Source organism: Phyllobates terribilis, unplaced genomic scaffold, assembly GCF_046119375.1.
Source record: "Phyllobates terribilis strain yellow unplaced genomic scaffold, ASM4611937v1 Scaffold_11__3_contigs__length_659146591, whole genome shotgun sequence".
In the NCBI taxonomy this organism is placed as follows: domain Eukaryota; kingdom Metazoa; phylum Chordata; class Amphibia; order Anura; family Dendrobatidae; genus Phyllobates; species Phyllobates terribilis.
Genome location: NW_027362771.1, coordinates 164,125,022 through 164,139,021, shown reverse-complemented (window position 1 = coordinate 164,139,021; position 14,000 = coordinate 164,125,022). Strand labels below are relative to the sequence as shown.

The 14,000-nt window shown below is 44.5% G+C and overlaps 1 protein-coding gene across 2 annotated transcripts in view; it reads right to left on the bottom strand.

The window, feature by feature from the left end:
- Window positions 1-14,000, bottom strand: part of MYRFL (myelin regulatory factor like) — a 257,278-nt gene that overhangs the window by 157,757 nt on the left and 85,521 nt on the right. For both annotated transcript variants that reach the window (XM_073651778.1, XM_073651777.1), the window contains one exon: window positions 2,675-2,912. In XM_073651778.1, coding sequence (XP_073507879.1) covers window positions 2,675-2,912 — 238 coding nt within the window. The remainder of the gene's footprint in view (window positions 1-2,674; window positions 2,913-14,000) is intronic.

The window sequence follows — 14,000 nt, the reverse complement described above, 5'->3', positions numbered from 1 at the left end:
GAGTGGTAGGAATGTCTCGACCAGCAAGTTCATCTTTAATACGGCCGGACAGACCCTCCCAGAAGACAGACACCAGAGCGTCGTTATCCCAAGCCAGCTCCGAGGCAAGGGTACGGAACTGTATGGCATATTGGCCCACGGTGAGATTTCCCTGGTGGAGGCGTAGCAAAGATGATGCGGATGAGGTCTTCCGTCCGGGTTCGTCGAAGACTTTCCGGAAAGCCGTGAGAAAGGCAGGCAAGTCGGACACCAGGGGGTCTCCTCTCTCCCATAGAGGATTTAGCCAGGCCAGGGCCTCCCCGGTGAGATGGGACATGATGAAGGCAATTTTGGCCCGGTCGGAGTTAAACTGGTGGGACAGGAGTTCAAAGTGCAGGGTGCACTGATTTATGAAGCCCCGAGCCTGAGCGGAGTCGCCTCCGAAGCGAGGAGGTGCAGAAAGCCGGGGTCCGGGGTAGGATACCATGGTATTGGTGGGCAGCGGGGCTGCCGGGTTGCGAGTCATGGCACTGGCGGAGGTTGCTGGTGGAGCAGTCAGTGTCCAGGCGAGAATTGACATTCCGCAGGTGACCCAAGATGGACTCCTGTTGGGACCTCTGACGGGACAGTTCATGACAGAGGTCCGAGAGCGAGGGAGCTTGGGTGCCACCGGGTTCCATGGCCCGAGCAAACTGTAACGGGTCTGGGAGGCGGAACCTCTGAGCTACTATACAAAGGGGCGGTCCTTGTAAGGGAGCGGGTGGCGACCAGGGAAGACGGGCAGGCAGTCACAGCAGGTGACCGGGACAGTCTCTGGGTGAACGGGCAGGAGGTCACGGTAAATGACCGGGGCAGTCTCTGGATGAACGAGCTGGAGGTCACAGCAAGTGACCGGGGCAGTCTCTGGAAGAACGGGCTGGAGGTCACGGCAAGTGACCGGGGCAGTCTCTGGATGAACGGGCTGGAGGTCACGGCAAGTGACCGGGGCAGTCTCTGGGTAAAGGGTAGGTACGACCTGTGATGGCTGAACCTCCAGGTAGGCTAGAAGGCAGATGGAAGATGTATGCTCCCAGGTGAGCAAGCAAGAGTCTCTGGATGAACGGGTGGTCACAGCATGTGACGGCGGATCTTCTAGGTAGGCAAACAGGCAGGTAGCGGAGGAGCGCTCCCAGGTGAGCGGGCAAGAGTCTCTGGAATAGCAGGTGGTCACAGCACGTGACGGCGGAGCCTCCAGGTAGGCAAGCAGGCAGGTAGCGGAGAAGCGCTCCCAGGTGAGCGGGCAGGAGTCTCTGGAATAGCAGGTGGTCACAGCACGTGACGGCGGAGCCTCCAGGTAGGCTAGCAGGCAGGTAGCAGATGTGCGCTCCCAGGTGAGCGGCCAAGCTGGTCCATAGACAGACTGACAGAAGTAGGAAGGCAGACCGTCGGACCTCAGGCTAGCAAGCAGGTAGCAGGAATATCAGGCAGGAAACAGACAGCAAACTGGCAGGACTCTGGCAGGAATCAGGCAGGTAACTGACAGGTAACTGGCAACGGGACCTGAGGGCTGAAGCAGAGTAGTGAACAGTGCAACAACATTGCTCGGGCACCTCCATTTTGGAGGAGGTGCCTTATATATGGTGAAGTCCTCCGGCCATTGGCCGGGGACTCCTTACGTCGACGCGCGCGGCCCCTTTAAGAGGGAGGGAGCGCGCGCCCTAAGCACAGTGGCCGGGAAGGAGCGCGCGCTGCCAGCAGAGCGGGAGGAGGATGCCGGGCTCGGAGCAGAGAGGTGAGGGGAACAGCGTCCCTGCCTAGCAGGGGGCAGGGACGCCGACGCTACACAGCCACTACTACATCTTGTGTCCAGTTCAACATGAAAAATGTGGTGAAAAGTCCTCTTTATAGGGGTTATCTAGCTTTTGAGAAGAATTTGAAACCGCAGCAGATGGATTAACGTAACATCTTACAAGTGGTCTGTACTCAATAGCCAATCAGTGGCCTCAGTGGTCATATGCCATATTACTGGCATCATCGCCCAGTGATAGGAGCCATGATACCTGTAATATGGCGCTTGAAAGCTGCAGCAGCCACGTATCTGCCGCCAAAGACCGGGAGGACGGCTGGTCTGTAACTTCTACACTGGATTGCTGCGGAAAAGAAGAGGCGAGTGAACTTTATTTTGTTATTTATCACATCTGCTGCAGTCTCACAATCTAAAAGAAAATCTTTCTTTAATTTTCATAGGGTTTTTATAAAAGCGAAATCTGGTGTAGGTGGAGCAGTAAATGGAGTGTTACTTGTGCCAATCAGTTGCCTATAATTTTTTATGCAGCTCTATGGAAAAATGGCACAACACAAACCTGCCACAGGGCATTTTAAGGAAAAACAATGAGGTCTATTACTACAGTGCCATCTAGTGGTAGAAAAACGCATATGTCTGTTTCCAAATTTACACAATGGATCTATCCACAGACAACAAGCATAGACTGGTGTCTGGCCGTGCAGTTTCAGCCATTTTAAAGCAATTAAAAAAAATTATTGAGAAAATGAATTACCTCTATTTAAATAAAGCCATTATCCAAATCTATCTACACAATTTACATCGCAGAATTTTCTATTTTTGGAAATGTTTTTTCATAGATGACATGTATGGAATTCTGAGCAAGTACTGATCATCAAGCATAAGAATCACACTATAATGTCTTAATGCTACCTGTTGCTGGGAGAGACGCTCTGCTGAATATATGGATAGTTATATTCCATGCAAGATGGTGGAGAAGAGCCATTCCACGCTAAGCCTTGGCTGTTCACTTTCATACAAGTATTCTGTGAGGCCGGAAGGGAATGGCCACCAGAGTTTGGTGATTGCTCCATGTATCTGCAGGATCCTGAAGAATTTGTGGAAAGTGAGGGCTGCAGTCCATTAGACCAGGGAGTAGGGTGGATTCGACCTGAAATAGAAAGACATGCTGAGACGATTTTGTGATCCTTACACCTCTGATGGCCATTTTTCATTAAGGGGAACCTGTCATTAAATACATGCTTCCCGAATCACAGGCAGTATGAATCAGAATATGGCTGCAAAATTGAAGCCAGGTATGTTTTTCTCTGAAACACTCTGGCATTTCAGGGAAAACATGGCTTAAAAAGGCAGCTTGGGAATAGTAGAGATCTGACTAGTCTGGTGCAATTCCCAACCAGTTTCTCTCTGTATTGCTCCAGGTGATTGACAGGTCTCTCCTTATATAAACACATGACAGAGACCTGTCAATCACCTGGAGTCTGTTAGGGAGAAACCAGCTGCAGGCCGCATCAGACAGGTCTCTACCTATAGTCACCTGCTGGTTTTCTCTGAAACACTGCAGCGTTTCAGAGTTAATCATATCTGTCTGCATTTGCACAGCCAGGCTCTGATTCATGCTGCCCATGATCTAATAACAGAATCAGTATGATGGTCCCCACAGTCCCCCCACACACTATGATGGCCCTCACAGTCCCTCACACACATTATGAGGTCCCACAAAGCAACCCATACACAGTATGATGGCTCCCACATACAGTATGATGTCCCTTACAGCACTCCACACAGTATGATGATTCTCATAACACCCCACATATTATGATGCCCCCCACACAACATGATGGCCTCCCACAACCCACACACTATATGATCCCCACACAGTAAGATGCCTTCCACAGCCCATCAAACAATGTACCTCGCAGCCCCCCGCCCCCCGACTATGAGGAAGCAGATACTGTCAAAGCCAGGCAGGGGCCCCTCCTTAACTCATAGAGGCCATGTGGTCTGCCACTATCAGGGGTACGCCACTGTTCCTTTTAATAAGAAGGGTATTATCAAGATGGTAGTACTGCTTTTGAAGTCAACAAGTGGCACTGATTTATACTTTGTAACTAAGCAGTAAAGTTCATAAAATAAGGTCATCCAGTAAAAAAGTATCACATAAAATTATGTAGAGAATTGAACCCTGGCCCTGGTTATATATTAACAAAATGAATTAGAGTTTGTATTGTGTAAATGTCTGATGTAATAAGTGTGAGATTACTTGGCCAATGTAGTAAACAATTCATAAAACAGGAGTCATAATGGGGTTCTCTAATCTCTCATAAATAAAGCCTAATTGTGTAATAAATATTCTGCAATATACCTTCTGTTTCATCTCCATATTAAATTCTCCAGTTACATTATTACTATGAAACATTCTTTATTTGAAGACTGAAAATGGTCATTTAGTGCTTTTTACTTTAAAAGTATTGGTCTAGGTATGAGGCAGGTTTGTGCTGCTTCTTTGAGTTCTCAAAGGGTTGTGCAGATCAGCGATTCTGAAACTGTGGGAGGCTTTTGTACAAAAGCCATGAGCCTTTCTTTAACTTCAGCAATTTCTGGTTTAGCAACATAATTGACTAATTTTGGGCTGATTTTAATGTTTTAGAAGAGTAAATCAGTACAGTTTTTCATTTTGAGCATGTTTTTGACCATTGGTACAAAGGCTGGACATCAACATATTCTATGTGGTGAGGCTCCAGTAGATTCAGAAGCCCTGGTCTAGATTGATGTATTATGACAAACTCTATGAGCCCCATGGATTGGATGGAGCAAAGTGTATTGAATAATTCCATAACTTGTCAATAAATAAGGGATATTACAGACATATTTATGGCAAATCTGTAGAAACCTACTATTTGGAGGTTGGGGGTCTGCAGCAGCTTCCAAGAGTTGGTCACTTTAAGCTTTCATTACATATAACTGGGAAACATCTGCAGTGGTCCTCTGGCACGTTTAAAGTGTACCTGTTGTTTCAAGTAACTTTTCAGAATAAGCTGTCATATGTGTGTACATGGGGAATAATGGTATTTCTCACCATTATATGATTTGTATCCTACGTTTTCATCATTTTTCCCCATTGCAAAATCACTCTCCAAATTTCAGTTGTCTCTGAGCTACTGGGTGGCGATTAACTGGGTGGGGCTGGGGAAAACCCAGCCGTCATAGTATACATCGGTACCAATGACAAAGTTAAAGGGAAGTGGACGGTCCTCAAAAATGATTACACGGAACTAGGAGAGAAGTTGAAGGCCAGGACCTCCAAGGTGGTGTTTTCAGAAATACTGCTGGTGCCACGAGCTTTAATAGACAGACAATGGGAACTTAGGGACATAAATAAGTGGCTTAGATATTGGTGCAGGAAGGAAGGGTTTGGGTTCATGGAGAACTGGGCCGACTTCTCTGTCAGCTACAGGCTCTACAGTAGGGACAGGCTGCACCTAAATGGGGAGGGTACAGCTGTGCTGGGGGGAAAATGGTCAGATGGATGAACAAGCTTTTTAACTAGGATCTGGGGGAGGGTAGTTGTGCTAATAAGGGGATAGATAGAGTAGACAGAGAGAGACAGAAGGGGTTAATGGTGATTTAGGGGGGCTGGATATGCAAGGAAAGTAGGGAGCTGAGTAGGCGTAACAAATGTGCTAATAGTATTAAATGTCTGCTGGCAAATGCAAAGAGTCTTGCTAACAAAATGAATGAATTGGGGACTCTCATGTCGGCCATAGAATATGATGTGGTGGGCATTACGGAAACCTGGCTTGACGAAAGCCATGACTGGGTGACAAATGTAGAGGGATATACTACATTTAGAAAAGACAGGAAAGACAAAAAAGGTTGCGGGGTGTGTATTTTCATTAAATCCAACTTAAGACCTGTGCTCAATGAAGAAATTGGGGGGAGATGTAGAGTCAGCATGGGTAAATGTACATGGGGATGGCAATATAGGAAAGCTGCTAATTGAAGTTTGCTACAAGCCTTCTAATATACAGTAGCTGAACAGATAGAGGATGAAATGCTGAAACAAATTAAAAAGGCAGCAAATAATAATAGGGTCCTCATTATGGGGGATTTTAACTATTCAGACATTCAATAGGATATAGAATCTTCTGGTTATGCTAAAAGCTGCTATTTCTTATCCACAGTGCAGGACAATTACCTCTCTCAGCTGGTAGATGAACCAACCAGGGGAAGTAATCTGCTGGATCTGGTTCTGTCAAATAGACCAGATACAATTTCAGATCTACAGATCAGGGAGCATTTGGGAAGCAGTGACCATAATATAGTACGTTTCAATGTAATATTCAATAAAACATTTCAAAAAGGAAATATGCAAAAACCTGGGATTTTAGGAAAGATGATTTCAACAAATTAAGGGAAGAGCTTAATCTTATAGACTGGGACCATGGGAATATGGAAAATAAATGGGGCATGTTTAAGGATATACTACTAGAATCCTGTAGAAAACTTATACCTTCTGGTCATAAAATGTCCAGGAATCAAAATAAACCATTATGGATAAATAAGATAGTACAAAGTTTAATAGGACAAAAACAAAGGGCATTCAAAATCTTAAAGGCCGAGAATACCGAAATATCATTTCAGGAGTATAAAGATCTCAATAAAAAATGTAAGAAAGAAATCAAGCTAGCAAAGTTAGCTACTGAATGTTATGATCTGCAACAAGTACTAAGGAAAGAAAGGGGAAAGCTATCCCTACAGTAAGACTAAGCTGAATCCCTACGATGTAGCGGGCTGACTGTTCCTAGCGAACAGACCCGCCTTAGTCCTCGGCTAGTCTGAACGAAGACCTAAAGCATAAAGGGGAGGGGTCCCTAAAAGAACTAAGGACTGGAACAAAAATGGGACACCTCCTAAACAGAGAAGTTGTTGCAGAACACAAAAGATAAACTGACAAAAAGGTACTAGAGGTCCCAGAAGGACCAAGCGAACTGACAAGAGAAAGGCACAGAAGCACCTGGCTAGCACAACAGTCAAACAACACTGAAGTCCTGCACACCAAAAGGGCGGAGCTGGAATATAAAGGCAGATGGTCACAAGATGGAAAAACAAACAGGAGGGTTCTAACAGTACCCCCTCTTTTATGAGGATCCTCCGGATCCTCCTGGACTATCCGGAAACCTCTTGTGAAAAGCTCTAACAAGCCTAAGAGCAGAGACATCATCCGCCCTTACCCAGGAGTTATCTTCGGGACCGAAGCCCTTCCAGGAGACGAGATACTGTAATCTCCATCTATGCCATCTAGAATTCAAAATACGAGAAATTTCATATTCGCCGTCTTCCACCACAGGAGGAATTGTGACAGTGGCATCCCTATCTGATACATCAGCTTTTTCAACAAGGAAACATGAAACACAGGATTAATCTTCCAGGAAGTAGGGACATCCAACCTAACCGCAGACGGGTTAATAACCTGAAGCACTTTAAATGGACCCACAAACTTAGGACCCAGCTTTTTAGAGGGAATCCTCAACCGCAAGTTCCTTGAGGACAACCAAACCATGTCACCCACAGTAAACAATACCTCCTTATGTTTCCTGTCAAAATACTTCTTGGACTTCTTGTTAGCCTCTTGAAGGTTGCAATGTACATTAGTCCAAACTCTCTCCAAATCACCGGAAAAATTCTCCTCCTCTGGCACCGCCGACCCCAATTTGGAGGATGAACCAAAAGACGGATGTCTCCCAGTACAACAAAAAAATGGAGAACACCCAGCTGTGGAGGATGTATGATTGTTAAGAGCAAATTCTGCAAGAGGCAGAAACTCAGACCACACCTCTTGATTGTCTGCCACAAAACAACGCAAAAACTGTTCTACATCCTGGTTCTTTCTTTCAGTCTGTCCATTAGACTCAGGATGATACCCAGACGAAAATGACAAATGGACTCCCAACCTGTCACAAAAAGCACGCCAAAAGCGAGCTACAAACTGAGGTCCTCTTTCAGAAACAATATTCGTGGGAACGCCATGAAGCTTGACAATCTCCTTAACAAACGCCTCAGCGAGAGTCTTGGCGCAGGGCAACTTAATGAATGGAACCAAATGACACATCTTACTAAAATGGTCCACGACCACCCAGATGACACTAAAACCCTCGGACACAGGCAGATCAGTAATAAAATCCATTGTGAGATGCGTCCAAGGCGCACTAGGAACCTCCAGAGAGCAAAGCAACCCCGCAGCAGGAATATTTGAAGCTTTTGACCTAGCACACACATATACATTGACGCACCCACTTGATGACTTCTTTCTGCCATCCAGGCCACCAAAAACTGCGACTGATAAGTCTCTTAGTCTCAGAAAATCCTGGATGACCTGCCAACCGAGACTCATGACACTCCACTAACAAATCTCTCCTAAAGGTTTTAGGCACGAACAACCTCCCATGGGGAGTGTTAGATGGAGCATCATCTTGAGCTTTCAGAATCCCATTCTCCAAAACGGAATCCAATGCCGCCACCACAACTCCTTTCTGTAAAATGCTCTCCTCCTCCTCGCACCGACCGTAGGAGAGAAACTGCGAGATAAAGCATCGGCTTTAACATTCTTAGTACCAGGGACATAGGTAACAGAAAAATGAAACCGAGAAAAAAAAAGTGCCCACCTAGCTTGACGGGCATTCAAGCGCTTGGCAGCATCCAGATAGATCAAATTCTTATGATCTGTGAAAACTTGAATAGGAAATCTAGCGCCTTCCAAAAAATGACGCCAATGTTCAAACGCGAGTTTAATAGCCAGCAACTCCTGATTTCCAACATCATAATTCAGTTTGGTTTCTGAAAATTTTTTCGAAAAGAAAACACAAGGATGTACTCCATCCCTGTTCTCCTGAGGCAAAACTGCTCCGACCCCCACCGATGAAGCATCAACCTCGACCAAAAAAGGCTTGGTCTCATCAGGCTGCATAAGGATAGGGGCAGAACTGAACCTCTCTTTGAGATACTTAAATGCTTCAATGGCCTCAGTAGTCCACTCGACCGTATTCGCACCTTTCCTGGTGAGATCGGTTAGAGGCTTAACAATTACAGAAAAATTCTTAATGAATTTCCTGTAATAGTTGGCAAAACCCAAAAATCTCTGTATAGATTTCAAACCAATAGGCCTAGGCCATTCATGAACAGCCTGAACCTTCACCGGGTCCATCACAAAGCCCTCGCTGGAGACAATGTAGCCCAAAAAACGAATTTTCTGCTCAGCGAACTCACATTTCTCCAGCTTAGCGAAGAGTCAGTTATCACTCAATAAGTGCAAAGCTTCACGTACACTCTGCCAATGGGACTCCAGATCTGGCGAATAAATCAAAATGTCATCTAAATACACAACCACATTCTTACCAATCAAAGGTCTCAGGATGTCATTAATAAGGGTCTGAAAAAATGCAGGTGCATTGTTAAGACCAAAAGGCATCACCAGATTCTCAAAATGACCTACCGGAGTGTTAAAAGCAGTTTTCCATTCATCACCCTCCTTCACTCGTAACAAATTGTATGCCCCCCGGAGATCAATCTTAGAGAACCACTTGGCCCCCACTAACTGGTTAAACAAGTCAGGAAGTAATGGCAGTGGGTAGGAATTGCGTACAGTAATCTTATTAATTTCACGAAAATCCAGACATGGACGTACACCCTCATCCTTTTTTTTAACAAAGAAAAATCCAACTGCCACAGGCGACTTAGAAGTAGACCAATGTGACCAGCAGCCAGGCTAGTCTGTATGTACTCCTCCAAGGCCTTTCTTTCAGGGATAGTCAGATTAAACAAGCGACTCTTGGGAAGGGTAGCTCCCGGATCAAACTCTATGGCGCAATCATAATCCCTATGAGGAGGTAAAACTTGCGACTCCTCCTCTGAAAAAACCCTCCAAAAATCTTGAATAGGTACAGGTAATTCCCCTTTTTCCACAACCTCAATGTGACCATTACAACCAAGGCAATCCTAGAACGACAGGAGAGGGTAAATTATTTAAAACAACCAAGTCCAAAATTTCTTGGTTTACCCTCATTGATAGTGAGGGTAAATTAATCAACCTTGTGAGTAATACATTTCAAGGGAGTGTTATCAATTGCAATCACAGAAATAGGTGATGACAAAGGTTTGGATTTCAATTTAAGTTTTTCCAAAAACCCTTTATCAATTAAGTGTTGAACCACAATCCACAAATACCTGAAATTCAATCAAATTTTCATGCAAAGTAGTACTCCCTGAAAGAAATACTCCTGCAGAGCGTAAACAAGCTATACAGGCGTACCTGACCTTTTTTTTTCTTTACTTAAACGAAGCTCACAATACTTAATCAAATGGTCAGCTTTACCACAATAAAGACACAATCCCTCGGCGAACCTCCGGTCTCTTTCCTGAGAGGGGAACGACTTCGCCCCAACCTCCATCGGTCCTCCGCCATCTGAGCAGATATTCTGGGGACTAGGACCTGGCATTACAGGAGTCTTTACCTCATTCTGCCTAGATCTCAGCCTCCTATCCACACGAACAGCTAATTGCATGGCATCCTGCAGAGTCTCAGGTGCGGGGAAAGCAATTAGCAAATCCTTAACCCTTTCACTCAGACCAGCAAGAAATAGATATTTCAGAGCAGGATCATTCCATTTGACTTCTGAAGCCCACCTTCTAAAGTGTGTGCAATAATTTTCAACATCGCCTGACCCCTGATTCACACGCCTGAGTTCTGCCTCAGCAGATGAGATTCGATCAGGATCGTCATATAATAGACCCATAGCAGAAAAAAATTCTTCTACAGACCTTAAGCATGAATCATTAGGTTGGAGAGAAAAGGCCCACCCCTGTGGTTCATTGTGAAAAAGTGACATAATAAAACCAATGCGCTGTGATTCATTCCCAGAGGACCTTGGTCTCAAACAAAAATATAACAAACAAGCATTTTTAAAGGAAAAAAATCTTGCTGTTTACCATAAAAAACATCAGGCAGTCTTACCTTGGGTTCCACAAAATGCGCTCCAGAACAGCTACTCACATGTTGCTGGAGCTCGGCCACCTCCAGAGACAATCCCTGCAAGCGTTGAGCTAAATCCTGGACGGAAGCCATACTGATCTCCGAATTTCAGTCCTTTTAGTTTTTTTGGGCTGGACTTACTGTTATGATCTGCAACAAGTACTAAGGAAAGAAAGGGGAAAGCTATCCCTACAGTAAGACTAAGCTGAATCCCTACGATGTAGCGGGCTGACTGTTCGTAGCGAACAGACCCGCCTTACTCCTCGGCTAGTCTGAACAAAGACCTAAAGCATAAAGGGGAGGGGTCCATAAAAGAACTAAGGACTGGAACAAAAATGAGACACCTCCTAAACAGAGAAGTTGTTGCAGAACACAAAAGATAAACTGACAAAAAGGTACTAGAGGTCCCAGAAGGACCAAGCGAACTGACAGAGAAAGGCACAGAAGCACCTGGCAAGCAAAACAGTCAAACAACATTGAAGTCCAGCACAGCCAAAAGGGCGGAGCTGGAATATAAAGGCAGATGGTCACGTGACCGCAAAACACAAGATGTAAAAATCAAACAGGAGGGTTCTAACACTAAAACACAAATCACCAGTGACATTAAAATAAATCCCCAACAAATTTATAAATACATCAATGCCAAAAAGAAAAAAGCGGATGGTATTGGCCCCTTAAAAAATGATAATAAGATAATTATAGAGGACAAAGAAAAGGCTGAGATATTAAACAGGCACTTTTCATCTGTGTTCACCAATGAACTGACTGTTCCAGGATCATTCAACGAGGCAAAAATCAAAGTTCACCACCTGATATAACTAGTTTAACAAAAGAAGAAGTACGGCTGCGTCTGACCAAATTAAACATTGACAAAATCCCAGGCCAGATGGCATTCATCCACGGATACTGAGGGAATTGAGCTCAGTAATTGACAGACTGATGTATCTCATATTCTTAGACTCCCCTGTAGCAGGGTTGGTGCCACAGGATTGGAGGATAGCTGACACATGGTACCTATATTTAAGAAAGGTAAGAAGGTGGATCCAGGTAACAGCCATCTGGTAAGTCTGACATCAGTAGTGCGCAAAGTTTTTGAGAGCATTATAAGAGATGACCTGCATAAATATATTGCTGAGAATAATATAATATCTTTCATGAATCCATGCTGGTTGTCAGTTAAGTCATGTCTGACCAACGTATTGGGTTTCTATGAGGAGGAAAGTGCAAATCTGAATGTTGGTAATGCGGTTGATATGATTTATCTGGACTTTGCAAAGGCATTTGATACCGTACCACATAATAGTCTTATACTCAAGCTACAGAAGCAAGGACTTGGGGAACTAGATGCAGATGGGTAAGGAATTGGCTAAATGACAGTAAACAAAGAGTCGTCGTAAATGGTACGTTCTCTAAATGGGATATAATCAGCAGTGAGGACCGCAGGGATCTGTGCTAGGACCAATTCTTTTTAACCTCTTTATTAATGACCTAGTCGATGGGATTGAGATTAAAGTGTCAGCTGAAGACACCAAACTATGTAGGATATTAAAATCTGATCTTGACATTACAATATTGCAAAACGATCTGAATAAGATGACTGGGCTAACACATGGCAGATGAAGTTTAATGTAGATAAATGTAGAGTAATGCACCTAGGACGGAGTAATCCTACTGCTGCATATAGATTAAATGGTAGTAAACTCAGGACTACAGAACAGGAGAAGGACTTGGGCATTTTGGTTATAAGTAAGCTGAGCAGCAGTACTCAATGTCAAGCAGCAGTCACAAAAGCAAACAAGAATATAAAGTGTATAAAAAGAGAGATAAAATCCGGTGATCACAATGTATTGTTACCCCTTTATAAATCACTGCCACATCTGGAATATGGGATCCAGTTTTGGGCTCCACATTTTAAAAAGGATATTCAGAAGTTAGAGTCAGTTCAAAGGTGGGCAACTAGATTATTAAAAGGGATGGAAGGCCTCTCATATGATGACAGGTTGGAAAAATTAAGCTTAGAAAAAAGACTCCTCAGAGGAGATCTCATTTACATGTACAGTACAGACCAAAAGTTTGGACACACCTCATTTAAAGATTTTTCTGTATTTTCTTGACTATGAAAATTGGACATTAACACTGAAGGCATCAAGACTATGAATTAACACATGTGAAATTATATACTTCCCAAAAAATGTGAAACAACTGAAAATATGTCTTATATTCTAGGTTCTTCAAAGTAGCCACCTTTTGCTTTGATGACTGCTTTGCACACTCTTGGCATTCTCTTGATGAGCTTCAAGAGGTAGTCACCGGAAATGGTCTTCCAACAATCTTGAAGGAGTTCCCAGAGATGCTTAGCACTTGTTGGCCCTTTTGCCTTCACTCTGCGGTCCAGCTCACCCCAAACCATCTCGATTGGGTTCAGGTCTGGTGACTGTGGAAGCCAGGTCATCTGACGTAGCACCCCATCACTCTCCTTCTTGGTCAAATAGCCCTTACGCAGCCTGGAGGTATGTTTGGGGTCATTGTCCTGTTGAAAAATAAATGATGGTCCAACTAAACGCAAACCGGATGGAATAGCATGCCGCTGCAAGATGCTATGGTAGCCATGCTGGTTCAGTATGCCTTCAATTTTGAATAAATCCCCAACAGTGTCACCAGCAAAGCACCCCCACACCATCACACCTCCTCCTCCATGCCTCACGGTGGGAACCAGGCATGTAGAGTCCATCCGTTCACCTTTTCTGCGTCGCACAAAGACATGGTGGTTGGAACCAAAGATCTCAAATTTGGACTCATCAGACCCAAGCACATATTTCCACTGTCCATTCCTTGTGTTCTTTAGCCCAAACAAGTCTCTTCTGCTTGTTGCCTGTCTTTAGCAGTGGTTTCCTAGCAGCCATTTTACCATGAAGGCCTGCTGCACAAAGTCTCCTCTTAACAGTTGTTGAAGAGATGTGTCTGCTGCTAGAACTCTGTGTGGCATTGACCTGGTCTCTAATCTGAGCTGCTGTTAACCTGCGATTTCTGAGGCTGGTGCCTCGGATAAACTTATCCTCAGAAGCAGAGGTGACTCTTGGTCTTCCTTTCCTGGGGCGGTCCTCATGTGTGCCAGTTTCTTTGTAGCGCTTGATTGTTTTTGCAACTGCACTTGGGGACACTTTCAAAGTTTGCCCAATTTTTCGGACTGACTGACCTTCATTTCTAAAA